General features: G+C 40.7%; 1 protein-coding gene across 1 annotated transcript in view; it reads right to left on the bottom strand.

Annotated features, from left to right (window-relative positions):
* Nucleotides 1–399: 399 nt before the first annotated feature.
* The window catches only part of FGF6 (fibroblast growth factor 6), a 30,490-nt gene continuing 10,623 nt past the window's right edge, over nucleotides 400–20,266 (bottom strand). The window contains exons 2-3 of the mRNA XM_044277946.1: nucleotides 13,035–13,063; nucleotides 400–1,589 (exon numbers count right to left, since the gene is read on the bottom strand). Coding sequence (XP_044133881.1) covers nucleotides 1,413–1,589; nucleotides 13,035–13,063 — 206 coding nt within the window. The 3' untranslated portion in view covers nucleotides 400–1,412. The remainder of the gene's footprint in view (nucleotides 1,590–13,034; nucleotides 13,064–20,266) is intronic.

The raw sequence follows: 20,266 nt of genomic DNA on the forward strand, positions 1-20,266 counted from the left end.
ATCTTGTTCTCTCTGTACAGATGGTCATTCTAAAAGGTCCTTATTTACTGTAGTTCAGTCCATAATGACAACGAAAGTGGTTCCAATAACCCTGGGTTCACACCTGAGCGTTTCTCAAACGCGCGTTTTACGCGCGTTTTTGTCGCGCGTTCTTATGCGCGTTTTTTGTAATAGTAAACGCGCGTTTGACGCGCGTTTGTGTCATTGACTGCAGTGTCCTATGGCCACAAACGCGCGTCAAAACGCCCCAAAGAAGCTCAAGTACTTGTTTGAGCGTCGGGCGTTTTACAGCGCGTTCGTACGCGCTGTAAAACGCCCAGGTGAGAACCATTCCCATAGGGAAGCATTGGATTTCATGTCTTGAGCGTTTTACAGCGCGTTTGAACGCGCTGTAAAACGCTCAGGTGTGAACCCAGGGTAAAGGTTTTGAAAGCCCATATGCTCATGTTGAGGGTATTGCTGCAAAATATCTAATGTATGAACGGTAGTATACAACTCAGGCATAAAATCACAGCTATAAAAAGCAATAAAGTATAAAATGAGTCCATTTATAATAACGACGGAAAGCTGGCACACTATGTTGTACTTTGTACAGGGCCTGCGAGGGCAATGCATGACCCAGGGATTCTCTGATTGAATACGCAAGTCATCCATTGCCACTTTAGGTTCTGAATATACAGTATATATATATATATATTTATATATATATATATACATACGGTGTGTGTGTATATATATATATATATATATATATGTATATATATATATATAGATAGATAGATACACACATTGTTTCTACATTTTATATTTCTTCTATGTAATACATTTTCATTTTCTTCAGTAACTCTTATGTTTCAATTGAAACGACATTTTCAAAGACGTCTTTCACCCTTATTTTACTGTTTAGCAAAAAATAAAGCATCATTACCACCATATCTCTTACTTAGTAATCTCTTCAAACATCATTTTTACAAAGATAAAAATTTAGCCTGATATTTTCATCCTTTAAAAAACTAAAAAAGGTTTACTAATAATAACAATAATAATAATACACATGCACAAACTACTAAAGCTGAGGCTCGAGGTATGGGAAGTATTTCGTATACTTATAATAAAGGCTGACGGACTGTACGTTTTTTTTCCTACCGGAAAATAAAATGGTAAAAAGTCCTTTGGAAAACAAAGTTCTCCATATGTGTCCTCTATCCATCAGGGATAAATTAAGTTACTGTACTAAATATAGCACATTTTTTGTGTTTTGACTTGCCTGATAAGCAGATTGGTACAGGGCACAGTAATCCGGTAGAAATATCTCCATCCAAATATACATATATTCTGCTACTGTATAAATATTTTACCTGGGAGATTATTCACATGTGCAAAATTACAAGACACATTTGACTGAATTCATGTCACATTCGTGGAAGAAAATGTGTGACTGTCATGGCTGGAGAAATTTTGGTTCCTCTTTTAATCTTTCCGTGTTTGCTTATTCCGAGATAGGCACCTTGATACATTTTGGACTCATAGGCATTATAGTTATTGGATAGCAGAATTTCCTTAAACTTGCATTCATCCTGAAAGGTTGGCTGTGGAAAATAAAGACAAAGAGGATAATCCTTATTTGTGATATGCATGATGGAAAAAGCCATAAATAGTATTACTTTTATTCGTTATATTATTATTTATATATTATACTATATTACTATTATATAATAAACTACTACTGACACTACTACTATCATTATCCTTACATTTTATTATACTAATATTATAATTGCTTTGTTATAATTTATATTATTATTATCAGGTCTACTGTACTATAATAGTTTTTTACATAATAAAGTACTACTATTTTTATTCATACATTTCATTATAGTATTAATAACAATATTAATAATAATATAAAAATATTGGTGCAATGTTGGTATTCACAAAACACATCCACCTTAATATATATGGTGGGTGTATTTTGTGAATACCAACATTGCACTGGTAGCTAGCTCTGGGGGCCTCCTATTTCTCTGGATCATCTTTGAGATATTTCTGAAGCTTGATTTGAGTCCACATATGGCAAATTAGATGTTTGGACATTATTTTGGAAGATACACCCCTGTCTATATAAGGTCACACGGCCAACAATGCATATCAGGGCAAAATCCAAGCCATTGTAATCCTGGATGCAATAATTAGAGATGAGCGAATCGATGCTGACGAAGTGGAATTTGATCCGAATTTCAGGAAAAATTCAATTTGCACCGAATTTGAATTCCCTCACGGATCGTCGTAACAAATCAAATTTTTTCCTAAAATGGCTGGTGCACATGTGAGGACATGGAGAAAGGAACTCTGGGAAGGCGGGATCACCCATAATGCCATGCATGCAGCCAATCAGCAACCAGCCAGCCCTGTGATGTCACAGCTCTATAAATAGTCTCAGCCATCTTGGGTTCTGCCATTTATCAGTGTACTTAGTGCAGGGAGAGATGTCAGCAGGCACTAGGGACAGTGTTAGAAAAAACTTAATTGTGCTAAAAAAACGATTTACAAGGGCAGGGAAAGATTATTCAAGGTGTAGGGAAAGAATAGGGAGGAATCATACCACAGCATTTATGTTGAACAGAGTTCAGTAGGGGAGCTTACAGCCTGGGTAATAGGAACAATCCTATTACACCTTGCTGCACTGACTGGGGACCCAAATTGCCATTATACAGCTCTGTAATTCCAGCTAACCGTTCTTGGTATTGGGTTGCAAGTGCTGTTTGATACAGGCATTAACAGGGTTTATTACAAGGAATACAAGGAAATATTTCTACGTCTTATTTTCCCTTGTGCGGTGCAGTTATATGTTCTAAAGCATTGTTTGGCTTGTATTATTGGAAAAAAAAAGGGCTTATTAGCCGTTGTGTGGTGAAGTGCGAAAATTACAGCCCTTTTTGTCGTGTATTAGGGGAAAAAGAAAAATATATATTTTCTGTTCAGCAGTGCCATTATATGTTTTAAAGCCTTTTGTGGCGTGTATTAGTGGAAAAAGAAAAATATATATTTTCTGTTAACCGGTGCTGTTATATGTTTTAAAGCCTTTTGTGGCATGTATTAGTGGAAAAAGAAAAAATATATTTGCTGATCACCGGTGCAGTTATATGTTTTAAAGCCTTTTGTGGCATGTATTAGTGAAAAAGAAAAAAATATATTTGCCGATCAGCTGTGCAGTTATATGATTTAAAGCCTTTTGTGGCGTGTATTAGTGTAAAAAGAAAAAATATATTTGCCGATCACCAATGCAGTTATATGTTCTAAAGCCCTTTTTCTCTTGTATTAGCAGAAAAAATATATATATATTTTGCCGATCAGCGGTGCAGTTATATGTTCTAAAGCCCTTTTTGTCTTGTATCAGTCGAAAAAGAAAAAATATATTTGCCGGTTAGTGGTGCAGTTGTATGTTCTAAAGCCTTTTGTGGCATGTATTAGTGGAAAAAGAAAAAATATATTTGCCGTTCAGCGGTGCAGTTATATGTTATAAAGCCTTTTGTGGCGTGTATTAGTGGAAAAAGAAAAAATATATTTGCTGATCAGCGGTGCAGTTATATGTTTTAAAGCCTTTTGTGGCGTGAATTAGTGGAAAAGGAAAAAATATATTTGCCGATCAGAGGTGCAGTTATGTTTTAAAGCCTTTTGTGGCATGTATTAGTTGAAAAAGAAAAAATATATTTGCCGATCAGCGGTGCAGTTATATGTTCTAAAGCCCTTTTTCTCTTGTATTAGTAGAAAAAAAATATATATATTTTGCCGATCAGCGGTGCAGTTCTAAAGCCCTTTTTGTCTTGTATCAGTCGAAAAAGAAAAAATATATTCGTTGATCACCGGTGCAGTTATATGTTTTAAAGCCTTTTGTGGCGTAAATTAGTGGAAAAGGAAATAATATATTTGCCGATCAGTGGTGCAATTATATTTTAAAGCCTTTTGTGGCGTGAATTAGTGGAAAAAGATAAAATATATTCACTGATCACCGATGCAGTTATATGTTTTAAAGCCTTTTGTGGCGTGAATTAGTGGAAAAAGAAAAATTATATTTGCCGATCAGAGGTGCAGTTATGTTTTAAAGCCTTTTGTGGCATGTATTAGTGGAAAAAGAAAAAATATATTTGCCGATCAGCGGTGCAGTTATATGTTTTAAAGCCTTTTGTGGCGTGTATTAGTGGAAAAAGAAAAAATATATTTGCCGATCAGCGGTGCAGTTATATGTTCTAAAGCCCTTTTTCTCTTGTATTAGTGGAAAAAGAAAAAATATATTCGTTGATCAACGGTGCAGTTATATGTTTTAAAGCCTTTTGTGGCGTAAATTAGTGGAAAAGGAAATAATATATTTGCCGATCAGCGGTGCAATTATGTTTTAAAGCCTTTTGTGGCATGTATTAGTGGAAAAAGAAAAAATATATTTGCCGATCAGCGGTGCATTTATATATTTTAAAGCCTTTTGTGGCGTGAATTAGTGGAAAAAGATAAAATATATTCACTGCTCACCGGTGCAGTTATATGTTTTAAACCCTTTTGTGGCGTGTATTAGTGGAAAAAGAAAAAATATATTTGCCGCTCAGCGGTGCAATTATGTTTTAAAGCCTTTTGTGGCGTGAATTAGTGGAAAAGGAAAAAATATATTTGCCGATCAGAGGTGCAGTTATGTTTTAAAGCCTTTTGTGGCATGTATTAGTAGAAAAAGAAAAAATATATTTGCCGATCAGCAGTGCAGTTATATGTTTTAAAGCCTTTTGTGGCGTGTATTAGTGGAAAAAGAAAAAATATATTTGCTGATCAGCGGTGCAGTTATATGTTTTAAAGCCTTTTGTGGCGTGAATTAGTGGAAAAGGAAAAAATATATTTGCCGATCAGAGGTGCAGTTATGTTTTAAAGCCTTTTGTGGCATGTATTAGTTGAAAAAGAAAAAATATATTTGCCGATCAGCGGTGCAGTTATATGTTCTAAAGCCCTTTTTCTCTTGTATTAGTAGAAAAAATATATATATATTTTGCCGATCAGCGGTGCAGTTCTAAAGCCCTTTTTGTCTTGTATCAGTCGAAAAAGAAAAAATATATTCGTTGATCACCGGTGCAGTTATATGTTTTAAAGCCTTTTGTGGCGTAAATTAGTGGAAAAGGAAATAATATATTTGCCGATCAGTGGTGCAATTATATTTTAAAGCCTTTTGTGGCGTGAATTAGTGGAAAAAGATAAAATAGATTCACTGATCACCGATGCAGTTATATGTTTTAAAGCCTTTTGTGGCGTGAATTAGTGGAAAAAGAAAAATTATATTTGCCGATCAGAGGTGCAGTTATGTTTTAAAGCCTTTTGTGGCATGTATTAGTGGAAAAAGAAAAAATATATTTGCAGATCAGCGGTGCAGTTATATGTTTTAAAGCCTTTTGTGGCGTGTATTAGTGGAAAAAGAAAAAATATATTTGCCGATCAGCGGTGCAGTTATATGTTCTAAAGCCCTTTTTCTCTTGTATTAGTGGAAAAAGAAAAAATATATTCGTTGATCAACGGTGCAGTTATATGTTTTAAAGCCTTTTGTGGCGTAAATTAGTGGAAAAGGAAATAATATATTTGCCGATCAGCGGTGCAATTATGTTTTAAAGCCTTTTGTGGCATGTATTAGTGGAAAAAGAAAAAATATATTTGCTGATCAGCGGTGCATTTATATATTTTAAAGCCTTTTGTGGCGTGAATTAGTGGAAAAAGATAAAATATATTCACTGCTCACCGGTGCAGTTATATGTTTTAAACCCTTTTGTGGCGTGTATTAGTGGAAAAAGAAAAAATATATTTGCCGCTCAGCGGTGCAATTATGTTTTAAAGCCTTTTGTGGCGTGAATTAGTGGAAAAGGAAAAAATATATTTGCCGATCAGAGGTGCAGTTATGTTTTAAAGCCTTTTGTGGCATGTATTAGTAGAAAAAGAAAAAATATATTTGCCGATCAGCAGTGCAGTTATATGTTTTAAAGCCTTTTGTGGCGTGTATTAGTGGAAAAAGAAAAAATATATTTGCCGATCAGTGGTGCAGTGATATGCTCTAAAGCCTTTTGTGGCGTGTATTAGTGGAAAAAGAAAAAATATATTTGCAGTTCAGTGGTGCAGTTATATGTTATAAAGCTCTTTTTGGCGTGTATTTGTGGCACAAAAAAGTATTTGCCGTTTTGTGGTGAAGTGAGAAAATTACAGCCCTTTTTGGAGTGTATTACTGGTAAAAAAAAAAAAAGGGCTTATTAGCCATTGTGTGGTGAAGTGAGAAAATTACTGAATTTTTGGCGGTGTTTTAATTTCCTATTTATTTATTTATTTATTTATTTGATCTAACATTATGTCAGACAGAGAAGTGACAGGCCCTGCACAGGGGAATGTCAGAGGCTTAAATGTTTCTGGCACAGGCAGAGTTCGCAGCAGAGTAAGGGGGTGTGGCAGCAGGGGTTGCAGCGTGAAACCTGAGCTCTCAGTGTCATCCATCTATCGGTTGTGTCTTGACCAACAACCCAGCGGTTTTTGACTGGTTGACTCGGTCATCCACTTCGTCCCAAGTGACATCAGACAACCCAAGCCAAGAGTCGGTAGGTTCCTCTAACATGACACTTATTTGGCATGGCCCGGGAGCAGGCCCTGTGCCCCCACCTGTCCTGAACCTTCCTCTGTCATTTTCAGTTCCCTCAGTGCAAGAAGTATTATATGCCGTAGGCTCGGCTCCACTTTTCAGCGAGGACAAGCTACTAGAGGACAGTCAGCAGCTACTGCTCAGCCAAGATCTAGAGGAGACACCCGCCGCTTCCTCCGGTAGGCGGGAAAGTAGTGATGAGGAAAGTGGTGTGGGAGACGGTTGAGGAGGACATCAATGACGCGCAGACAGTACTCAAAGATGATGATGTAGCTCAGCGCACTTGGGAGCTGGTTGACGAAGGGGCTTCATCATCATCGGGATAAGAGCGTGGCACTTTGCCGTGAGCCAGCAGCGGAGCCAGCAAGTTGCTAGCATGGGCGGGAGTCAGCAGAGTGGCAGCAGTGGGAGGTCGGGAGCCAAACGTGCCCGGGGTAGACCACCCGTTTCGCAGGAGCCTACCTGCGCGGGAAGTAGTGGTGCACACGTTCACGGAGGCAGCAGCGGTAGCAGTCAGTCAGTGCGTAGTGTTGGAGGTAAAAGCACCTACTCAGCGGTGTGGCAGTTTTTTGCTAAGGCGCCGGAGCAGGTGAACATGGCCATATGTAGAATCTGTGGGCAGAAGGTGAAGCGTGGCCAGGGTGCCAATGCTGGCACCACAGCCCTGCATCAAGATATGCAGCGTCACCATAAAGTGGCCTGGGAGAACCGTGGCTCCCATGTGGTGGTCCAGCCTGCCGCAGCAACCGCTGCATCATCCAGTGGCACACACCCGGTTTCAGGCAGTCAAGGCTCCACCACCTCAGCCGAAGGGAGCTGTCTGTCCTTCCCATCATCTGCTGGTCCTGATGCTCCTGCTCCTCGCCCTCCTGCTCCTTGTCAGTCATTCCGTCGGCAATCGATCACCGAAGCGATTGCCAAGAGACAACAGTATGTGTGCACTCATCCAACAGCGCAGAAGCTGAATGTGCTCCTGTCCAAGTTGTTGGTGCTGCAGTCCCTCCCTTTCCAAGTGGTGGATTCTGCACCTTTCAGAGAACTGATGGCTTGTGCCGAGCCGAGGTAGAGAGTCCTAAGCCGTCATTTCTTAGCCAAAAAGTCCTTGAGCCTGTCGGTGTCTGCCAAAGTGCACGGCAGTGCCGACGTGTGGAGCTGTAACTACAGTCAGGGACAATACATGTCCTTTACAGCCCACTGGGTGAATGTGGTTTCTGCACAGCCACACCAGCAACTTGGCCAGGTGACGCCGCTTTCGCCTCCACGTTGTCACACCGTTGGTCCTGCGACAATGTCCGCCTCTGCCTCCTCATCCTCCACCGTGTCCTCAGCCTCCACTGCAGGGACAATTCACAATGCCCCTCCAGCATACCACAGGGCACGGCGGTGACATGCTGTTCTGCACCTCGTTTGCTCCACAGAAAGGATACATTTTTAGGGGGTTATTGTTCTGACGGATCACAGGAATGGCAAAATAATCACAACGTCAATAAACGTCAAACTTAACCACTGACACCCTCTCTACTACTTGTATAAGCGTTTAATAGAGCAGGTTCTGTAGACATCTTTGTGGAATCAGCTGACGACGGTGTAAAAGGAGTGCGCTTCTTGACCCGAACATCGACCTGTAAGGCTGAGTTCGTACTTGAGTTATTTGGTCAGTTTTGGCCTCGAGACTGCCCAAATAAGTGAAGTGTGCAGTGATTCTAAGAGAGACGCCTGTCATCTGCATGTCATACTGACTCACAGTATTGTTTCACTACCACAGCAGACTCCCTATGAGTGTTACTGCAAGGTAGTGTTCTACACCACTATACAGGCTCCCCGCAGCAGGGAAATAGCAGTTTTTTACAGGATTCACTGCAAATAAATTCGGATCGAACCAAATTTGTTCCCAAAATTTAGGCGAACCGAATTTTTGAAAAATTCGCTCATCTCTGGTAATATTAATGAGATGACTGCTGAAAAGTGATTTTTACAGAAGAGGAAGTACCTGCCCATAGTGAAATTCAATGCCTACAGTGAATTCACTGCAATATGCCAGGGTAATTTTTAAACAATGATAATGACAAGGACAATTAGAAAAAAAAAATCTAAACTTTTGAAATCTTTAATAAATATATTCAAAATAAAAATTTGAAAAATGTGATTCAAAGAGTATGTCATTTTTAACAATGCATCCCCTTTACAGGAAAAGAAGAGACTCAGTGGTATTTTTTTATGAATTTCTGCAGCCATAAAGAAATAAGTCCCTCCCAGGTATAAATGCCCTCTAAATGTTCATATTACGAAAAGAAAATATTTCAGGATTTATTATCTAATGTTTTAATCTGTAATCTCAGATTACATACCATTAAGTTAGATGTTTAGGCATCTGAACTAGCAAATAGATACGTACGGTAGTCTGTTTCCAAAATGAAATGGCTGATCTGGCAAGTGTCACTTAGTCTCACTTTAAATAAGCCTTTTAGTCTTCTTGACTAATTGCAGAACAGGAGAATGACGAGTACATGGACAAACTGTACTTAGCATAAAACATGCATGTTCTTATGGTAACTTCTTTAAGAGAGATTACCAGGAAGAGCTCTTAGTGGCTGAGGCAGATTCCTAAAACTTATTTTACGCACACTAATATGTGTAACATCCATAATGTGAATACTGTGGCAAGAAGGCTGAGGCAGATCATGGACTGAAATCCCTATAATCTTGGATTTGATAATCCAGAAAATTTGATATTTCAGAATAATTACAGGAACACAGGAATTTTACTGCATAAATTTGATCTCATGAATGTGGAAAGTAAGACTGTCGCTTCTGTTTATCATGGGAGGTGCGAGTCTCTCCTGCCCAATAATGGGGTCGTTTGGGTTCAGTTGTGGTTTCTGACATTCTGATGGGAAGAATAGTGTTGCTTCCTGTAAAAATCTTCTTAGAATGACTACTGGGGCTCCAAATGGATCAGAGCCTAATATATATTCTAGCATGGTCTGCTTGTAGCGGACTATCTATATTTCCCATATTAAACAGTATCTGACTATTTAGCTTAGCAAAAAAAGAGGTGGCACTCCAAATGTGATGAAGGATGGTGGACGTTTCAGCCCAGCACATGAGGCCTTCTCAAGCTATCGATCAATTAGCTATCTAATATCTATCTATCTATTATCTATCTTTCTAGCTGTGTACCTATCTATCTATCAATCAATCATCTATCTAATATCTATCTTTGTATCTACAGGTGAAACTCAAAAAATTAGAATATTGTGCAAAGTTCATTTATTTCAGTAATGCAACTTAAAAGGTGAAGCTAACATATGAGATAGACTCATTACATGCAAAGCGAGATATTTCAAGCCTTTATGTTATAATTTGGATGATTATGGCTTACAGCTTATGAAACCCCAAAGTCACAATCTCAGGTCCCCTTTGCTCAGGGGGTATGGATTACTTAGCTGACTAGAGTGGGACACTTTCAGCCTAGAATATTGAACCTTTTCACAAAATTCAAATTTTAAGCTGCATTAATGCAATTCCTTTTAATTAGTATTACTGAAATAAATGGACTTTTGTACGATATTCTAATTTTTTCGAGTTTCACCTGTAAGTAAAATCTATCTAATATCTATTATCTATCTTTTATGCAATATCTATCCATCCAATATCAGTCATTTACAGTATATATCTTTTATCTAATACCTATCAATCTATCTATCTATTATCTTCTATCTATCTATCTATCTAGCTATCATCTATCTCTCTATTTTTAGGTATATACTCCTTATTCTAATATTCTAATATTACAATTCTTCGTATAATTGTAACTCATTCTGCTTCCCTCCAGGAACACAGCACACAATGACCTCCAGAGAAAATCCGACCTGGCATTAAGTTACTGGGAGGATTACTGTAGGTTTGGTGTTTCACAGGATATAAGTGGTCATCTTATAGTTGACTCCTCTCTGCAAACCTTAGCATAGGCCGAAGCGGTAGATGAATGTGGATAATCCTTAACACTAATAGCTAAAACAGTCTAAAATAGTGCCCTCATATCTGTGTATGAAGTCAGGCAGCACTTATAGCGCCTAGAAGGATTACCGTGACGTCAGTCGTTGCAAGTGTACTGCTGGGTGCCTCTATCCTGGGTGACCTTAGCAGCTAAGCACAGTATCCTGTGATTTGGTGCCTTTACAAGACCCTGTAGAAAGTCATTATTTGTAAAGGATAAGAGCGTGTTATGACAGACGGTGCCTGAGAGTCTACATCTAACAATAAATCTCGCTTCTCTGCTTCCAAGATGCATGGGTCAGATGCCACCTGTTCCACTTGCACCCTCCACTTGCTGATATACATTAGCAAGCTGCTCTTTTATTCGCCTGTAATATATATTTATAGTGCAACTTATATTTGAACGCAAACGCAGGATCTGTGACTGGAGACGAAATCCGGATTAGAAAGCGTGACATTTAATATTTTATGCTGTAAGCAAAGATGCGTTTGCTGATGGCTATAATCCTGTTTCCCTAATCTTATCCTACATGCACTATTTAAGGGGGAGGGCTTTTATTACATTGCAGATTATGGTATATAAAAAGTTATTTTAATGGAATGCTGAAACTAATTTTGGAATAAAAGTAGTAGCACTACTCCTCCACCATCCAGATCCCTCTACCACTCGCTTACTAAGAGTTAAACTAGACTTTTAATACTATAAAGGATACTCGGTAGAAGAGGTGATTATGCAGTATTTAGTAGTTGATCATGCACGGTTTTTGTCATTTGGACAGGAGGATAAGCAGCTGCCATACATCACTGGCAACGCATATCTCTTACTTGACCAGGCATGTATGAACCCAATGTGATGTATCTACTCATACAATGTATATTGTCATTATATCCTTTTGGAATGGGATTCTGATAAAATGCTTCTTGTACACAGTCAGTAATCCATGTTTTTTATGATTTCTTTTTTTTTTTTGAGGGGTTGGGGCTACCACAATTTTTTTTACCCCCATTTGCTTAGGAACGCTTCAACAACAGTGATTCTATTGATGTATTGGTTGTATTGGTTGTATTGGTATATTGGCTGATGGTAGTCTGGATTCTAGGTTCCCCCAGTATTGCCTACAATAGGCATCCCCAAACTGCGGCCCTCCAGCTGTTTTAAAATTACAACTCCCACAATGCCCTGCTGTAGGCTGATACCTGTAGGCTGTTCGGGCATGCTGGGAATTGTAGTTTTGCAACATCTGGAGGGCCGCAGTTTGAGGATGCCTGGCCTAGAATGACGGGGCTGCAACAACCACTCCTGACCATGCTCCTTGATAGGCATTGACTGGGACTGTGTAGCAATTCTGACCTAGCACAAGTTCAAGGGAGGACGGCATAACAAAGGGGAGTAACAAATAACCATAGGATCCCATAGTAAAACTTGTTCTGGAAGTTCAGGTTGCCTAAATTGTAATAAATGTATAGGACTGCTCATGACTGTGAGTTCTCGCTGCTTGCAACTCAGAAATTTAAGTTGATATATTCTAGCTCCTGGCCCAACAGGACAAAAAAAAGCCATAAAATAGAGAACAATTACACATTGCTCCAGCTTTTAATGCTTTGGTCCATGGGCAGAACTTCGCTGGGCGTGGAGATTTACTGTTTATATTATGCAACATGTCCCTGGAAAGCCGCTGCTTCTGCTCAGTGACAATGGCAGGACCAGGTTTAATAATGTATACATTATACATTGCACTGACTAATTACACCCTTTTTGGATAAGATGAAGTAATTAGGGGCCATCGTGAATATTTAAAGATAAAGATGTAAAGTACCAAATGCAGAAGAAGGGGAAACAGGTGAGACAGCAGAACCTGGAATGTCAGATCTTCTGAAGAGTGAAATGAATAAGTCCCTTAGGTCCCATATGTTATAGTAGATCTCTACTGTCAGCAGTATCAAGATGTTGTAGGTACCTCCAACTGAAGACTCACATGAAGGAAAAGCTTCTAACAGATCTAAGGATGTCACAGCCTGATTTCCCATAATGCACCAGAGTCTGCTTTTCCTGTAAGGCTTTCACACTAGCGTTTTTGCTGGATCCGGTAGGAACGAATTTGGTTGTATTATCTTTAACATACCCAAGACGGATCCATCATGAACTCTATTGAAAGTCAATAGGGGAGAGATCCGTTTTCTTTTGTGTAAGATTGTTTCAGAGAAAACGGATCCGTCCCCATTGACTTGCATTCTGGGTCATGACGGATTCGTTTTGGTCCGCATCCAAGGACGGAAAGCAAACCACAGCCTGCTGTGGTTTTCTCTCTGGTATGACTGAATGCATTTTCGAGCATTCTATTCTGTTCAGTTACATTTTGTCCCCATTGACAATGAATGGGGACTAAACGGAAGCGTTTTTTTTCCCGGTATTGAGACCTTATGACGGATCTCAATAACGGAAAATATTAACGCTAGTGTGAAAGTAGCCTAATATTGTGACCAGATGAAGACAATACACCAGAGTCTGCTCCTCCTGTAATATAGCGACCAGATACATACAATACACCAGAGTCTGCTCCTCCTGTATTATAGTGACCAGATGCAGACAATACACAAGAATCTGCTCTTCCTGTATTATAGTGACCAGATACAGACAATACACCAGAGTCTGCTCCTCCTGTATTATAGTGACCAGATACAGACAATACACCAGAGTCTGCTCCTCCTGTATTATAGTGACCAGATACAGACAATACACCAGAGTCTGCTCCTCCTGTATTATAGTGACCAGATGCAGACAATACACCAGAGTCTGCTCCTCCTGTATTATAGTGACCAGATACAGACAATACACCAGAGTCTGCTCCTCCTGTATTATAGTGACCAGATGCAGACAATACACCAGAGTCTGCTCCTCCTGTATTATAGTGACCAGATGCAGACAATACACCAGAGTCTGCTCCTCCTGTATTATAGTGACCAGATGCAGACAATACACCAGAGTCTGCTCCTCCTGTATTATAGTGACCAGATACAGACAATACACCAGAGTCTGCTCCTCCTGTATTATAGTGACCAGATACAGACAATACACCAGAGTCTGCTCCTCCTGTATTATAGTGACCAGATACAGACAATACACCAGAGTCTGCTCCTCCTGTATTATAGTGACCAGATGCAGACAATACACCAGAGTCTGCTCCTCCTGTATTATAGTGACCAGATACAGACAATACACCAGAGTCTGCTCCTCCTGTATTATAGTGACCAGATACAGACAATACACCAGAGTCTGCTCCTCCTGTATTATAGTGACCAGATGCAGACAATACACCAGAGTCTGCTCCTCCTGTATTATAGTGACCAGATACAGACAATACACCAGAGTCTGCTCCTCCTGTATTATAGTGACCAGATACAGACAATACACCAGAGTCTGCTCCTCCTGTATTATAGTGACCAGATACAGACAATACACCAGAGTCTGCTCCTCCTGTATTATAGTGACCAGATACAGACAATACACCAGAGTCTGCTCCTCCTGTATTATAGTGACCAGATACAGACAATACACCAGAGTCTGCTCCTCCTGTATTATAGTGACCAGATACAGACAATACACCAGAGTCTGCTCCTCCTGTATTATAGTGACCAGATACAGACAATACACCAGAGTCTGCTCCTCCTGTATTATAGTGACCAGATACAGACAATACACCAGAGTCTGCTCCTCCTGTATTATAGTGACCAGATACAGACAATACACCAGAGTCTGCTCCTCCTGTATTATAGTGACCAGATACAGACAATACACCAGAGTCTGCTCCTCCTGTATTATAGTGACCAGATACAGACAATACACCAGAGTCTGCTCCTCCTGTATTATAGTGACCAGATACAGACAATACACCAGAGTCTGCTCCTCCTGTATTATAGTGACCAGATACAGACAATACACCAGAGTCTGCTCCTCCTGTATTATAGTGACCAGATGCAGACAATACACCAGAGTCTGCTCCTCCTGTATTATAGTGACCAGATACAGACAATACACCAGAGTCTGCTCCTCCTGTATTATAGTGACCAGATACAGACAATACACCAGAGTCTGCTCCTCCTGTATTATAGTGACCAGATACAGACAATACACCAGAGTCTGCTCCTCCTGTATTATAGTGACCAGATACAGACAATACACCAGAGTCTGCTCCTCCTGTATTATAGTGACCAGATACAGACAATACACCAGAGTCTGCTCCTCCTGTATTATAGTGACCAGATACAGACAATACACCAGAGTCTGCTCCTCCTGTATTATAGTGACCAGATACAGACAATACACCAGAGTCTGCTCCTCCTGTATTATAGTGACCAGATACAGACAATACACCAGAGTCTGCTCCTCCTGTATTATAGTGACCAGATACAGACAATACACCAGAGTCTGCTCCTCCTGTATTATAGTGACCAGATACAGACAATACACCAGAGTCTGCTCCTCCTGTATTATAGTGACCAGATGCAGACAATACACCAGAGTCTGCTCCTCCTGTATTATAGTGACCAGATACAGACAATACACCAGAGTCTGCTCCTCCTGTATTATAGTGACCAGATACAGACAATACACCAGAGTCTGCTCCTCCTGTATTATAGTGACCAGATACAGACAATACACCAGAGTCTGCTCCTCCTGTATTATAGTGACCAGATACAGACAATACACCAGAGTCTGCTCCTCCTGTATTATAGTGACCAGATACAGACAATACACCAGAGTCTGCTCCTCCTGTATTATAGTGACCAGATACAGACAATACACCAGAGTCTGCTCCTCCTGTATTATAGTGACCAGATACAGACAATACACCAGAGTCTGCTCCTCCTGTATTATAGTGACCAGATACAGACAATACACCAGAGTCTGCTCCTCCTGTATTATAGTGACCAGATACAGACAATACACCAGAGTCTGCTCCTCCTGTATTATAGTGACCAGATACAGACAATACACCAGAGTCTGCTCCTCCTGTATTATAGTGACCAGATACAGACAATACACCAGAGTCTGCTCCTCCTGTATTATAGTGACCAGATACAGACAATACACCAGAGTCTGCTCCTCCTGTATTATAGTGACCAGATACAGACAATACACCAGAGTCTGCTCCTCCTGTATTATAGTGACCAGATACAGACAATACACCAGAGTCTGCTCCTCCTGTATATAGTGACCAGATACAGACAATACACCAGAGTCTGCTCCTCCTGTATTATAGTGACCAGATACAGACAATACACCAGAGTCTGCTCCTCCTGTATTATAGTGACCAGATACAGACAATACACCAGAGTCTGCTCCTCCTGTATTATAGTGACCAGATACAGACAATACACCAGAGTCTGCTCCTCCTGTATTATAGTGACCAGATACAGACAATACACCAGAGTCTGCTCCTCCTGTATTATAGTGACCAGATACAGACAATACACCAGAGTCTGCTCCTCCTGTATTATAGTGACCAGATACAGACAATACACCAGAGTCTGCTCCTCCTGTATTATAGTGACCAGATACAGACAATACACCAGAGTCTGCTCCTCCTGTATTATAGTGACCAGATACAGACAATACACCAGAGTCTGCTCCTCCTGTATTATAGTGACCAGATACAGACAATACACCAGAGTCTGCTCCTCCTGTATTATAGTGACCAGATACAGACAATACACCAGAGTCTGCTCCTCCTGTATTATAGTGACCAGATACAGACAATACACCAGAGTCTGCTCCTCCTGTATTATAGTGACCAGATACAGACAATACACCAGAGTCTGCTCCTCCTGTATTATAGTGACCAGATACAGACAATACACCAGAGTCTGCTCCTCCTGTATTATAGTGACCAGATACAGACAATACACCAGAGTCTGCTCCTCCTGTATTATAGTGACCAGATACAGACAATACACCAGAGTCTGCTCCTCCTGTATTATAGTGACCAGATACAGACAATACACCAGAGTCTGCTCCTCCTGTATTATAGTGACCAGATACAGACAATACACCAGAGTCTGCTCCTCCTGTATTATAGTGACCAGATACAGACAATACACCAGAGTCTGCTCCTCCTGTATTATAGTGACCAGATACAGACAATACACCAGAGTCTGCTCCTCCTGTATTATAGTGACCAGATACAGACAATACACCAGAGTCTGCTCCTCCTGTATTATAGTGACCAGATACAGACAATACACCAGAGTCTGCTCCTCCTGTATTATAGTGACCAGATACAGACAATACACCAGAGTCTGCTCCTCCTGTATTATAGTGACCAGATACAGACAATACACCAGAGTCTGCTCCTCCTGTATTATAGTGACCAGATACAGACAATACACCAGAGTCTGCTCCTCCTGTATTATAGTGACCAGATACAGACAATACACCAGAGTCTGCTCCTCCTGTATTATAGTGACCAGATACAGACAATACACCAGAGTCTGCTCCTCCTGTATTATAGTGACCAGATACAGACAATACACCAGAGTCTGCTCCTCCTGTATTATAGTGACCAGATACAGACAATACACCAGAGTCTGCTCCTCCTGTATTATAGTGACCAGATACAGACAATACACCAGAGTCTGCTCCTCCTGTATTATAGTGACCAGATACAGACAATACACCAGAGTCTGCTCCTCCTGTATTATAGTGACCAGATACAGACAATACACCAGAGTCTGCTCCTCCTGTATTATAGTGACCAGATACAGACAATACACCAGAGTCTGCTCCTCCTGTATTATAGTGACCAGATACAGACAATACACCAGAGTCTGCTCCTCCTGTATTATAGTGACCAGATACAGACAATACACCAGAGTCTGCTCCTCCTGTATTATAGTGACCAGATACAGACAATACACCAGAGTCTGCTCCTCCTGTATTATAGTGACCAGATACAGACAATACACCAGAGTCTGCTCCTCCTGTATTATAGTGACCAGATACAGACAATACACCAGAGTCTGCTCCTCCTGTATTATAGTGACCAGATACAGACAATACACCAGAGTCTGCTCCTCCTGTATTATAGTGACCAGATACAGACAATACACCAGAGTCTGCTCCTCCTGTATTATAGTGACCAGATACAGACAATACACCAGAGTCTGCTCCTCCTGTATTATAGTGACCAGATACAGACAATACACCAGAGTCTGCTCCTCCTGTATTATAGTGACCAGATACAGACAATACACCAGAGTCTGCTCCTCCTGTATTATAGTGACCAGATACAGACAATACACCAGAGTCTGCTCCTCCTGTATTATAGTGACCAGATACAGACAATACACCAGAGTCTGCTCCTCCTGTATTATAGTGACCAGATACAGACAATACACCAGAGTCTGCTCCTCCTGTATTATAGTGACCAGATACAGACAATACACCAGAGTCTGCTCCTCCTGTATTATAGTGACCAGATACAGACAATACACCAGAGTCTGCTCCTCCTGTATTATAGTGACCAGATACAGACAATACACCAGAGTCTGCTCCTCCTGTATTATAGTGACCAGATACAGACAATACACCAGAGTCTGCTCCTCCTGTATTATAGTGACCAGATACAGACAATACACCAGAGTCTGCTCCTCCTGTATTATAGTGACCAGATACAGACAATACACCAGAGTCTGCTCCTCCTGTATTATAGTGACCAGATACAGACAATACACCAGAGTCTGCTCCTCCTGTATTATAGTGACCAGATACAGACAATACACCAGAGTCTGCTCCTCCTGTATTATAGTGACCAGATACAGACAATACACCAGAGTCTGCTCCTCCTGTATTATAGTGACCAGATACAGACAATACACCAGAGTCTGCTCCTCCTGTATTATAGTGACCAGATACAGACAATACACCAGAGTCTGCTCCTCCTGTATTATAGTGACCAGATACAGACAATACACCAGAGTCTGCTCCTCCTGTATTATAGTGACCAGATACAGACAATACACCAGAGTCTGCTCCTCCTGTATTATAGTGACCAGATACAGACAATACACCAGAGTCTGCTCCTCCTGTATTATAGTGACCAGATACAGACAATACACCAGAGTCTGCTCCTCCTGTATTATAGTGACCAGATACAGACAATACACCAGAGTCTGCTCCTCCTGTATTATAGTGACCAGATACAGACAATACACCAGAGTCTGCTCCTCCTGTATTATAGTGACCAGATACAGACAATACACCAGAGTCTGCTCCTCCTGTATTATAGTGACCAGATACAGACAATACACCAGAGTCTGCTCCTCCTGTATTATAGTGACCAGATACAGACAATACACCAGAGTCTGCTCCTCCTGTATTATAGTGACCAGATACAGACAATACACCAGAGTCTGCTCCTCCTGTATTATAGTGACCAGATACAGACAATACACCAGAGTCTGCTCCTCCTGTATTATAGTGACCAGATACAGACAATACACCAGAGTCTGCTCCTCCTGTATTATAGTGACCAGATACAGACAATACACCAGAGTCTGCTCCTCCTGTATTATAGTGACCAGATACAGACAATACACCAGAGTCTGCTCCTCCTGTATTATAGTGACCAGATACAGACAATACACCAGAGTCTGCTCCTCCTGTATTATAGTGACCAGATACAGACAATACACCAGAGTCTGCTCCTCCTGTATTATAGTGACCAGATACAGACAATACACCAGAGTCTGCTCCTCCTGTATTATAGTGACCAGATACAGACAATACACCAGAGTCTGCTCCTCCTGTATTATAGTGACCAGATACAGACAATACACCAGAGTCTGCTCCTCCTGTATTATAGTGACCAGATACAGACAATACACCAGAGTCTGCTCCTCCTGTATTATAGTGACCAGATACAGACAATACACCAGAGTCTGCTCCTCCTGTATTATAGTGACCAGATACAGACAATACACCAGAGTCTGCTCCTCCTGTATTATAGTGACCAGATACAGACAATACACCAGAGTCTGCTCCTCCTGTATTATAGTGACCAGATACAGACAATACACCAGAGTCTGCTCCTCCTGTATTATAGTGACCAGATACAGACAATACACCAGAGTCTGCTCCTCCTGTATTATAGTGACCAGATACAGACAATACACCAGAGTCTGCTCCTCCTGTATTATAGTGACCAGATACAGACAATACACCAGAGTCTGCTCCTCCTGTATTATAGTGACCAGATACAGACAATACACCAGAGTCTGCTCCTCCTGTATTATAGTGACCAGATACAGACAATACACCAGAGTCTGCTCCTCCTGTATTATAGTGACCAGATACAGACAATACACCAGAGTCTGCTCCTCCTGTATTATAGTGACCAGATACAGACAATACACCAGAGTCTGCTCCTCCTGTATTATAGTGACCAGATACAGACAATACACCAGAGTCTGCTCCTCCTGTATTATAGTGACCAGATACAGACAATACACCAGAGTCTGCTCCTCCTGTATTATAGTGACCAGATACAGACAATACACCAGAGTCTGCTCCTCCTGTATTATAGTGACCAGATACAGACAATACACCAGAGTCTGCTCCTCCTG

The sequence above is a fragment of the Bufo gargarizans genome, chromosome 2, assembly GCF_014858855.1.
Source record: "Bufo gargarizans isolate SCDJY-AF-19 chromosome 2, ASM1485885v1, whole genome shotgun sequence".
NCBI lineage: Eukaryota > Metazoa > Chordata > Amphibia > Anura > Bufonidae > Bufo > Bufo gargarizans.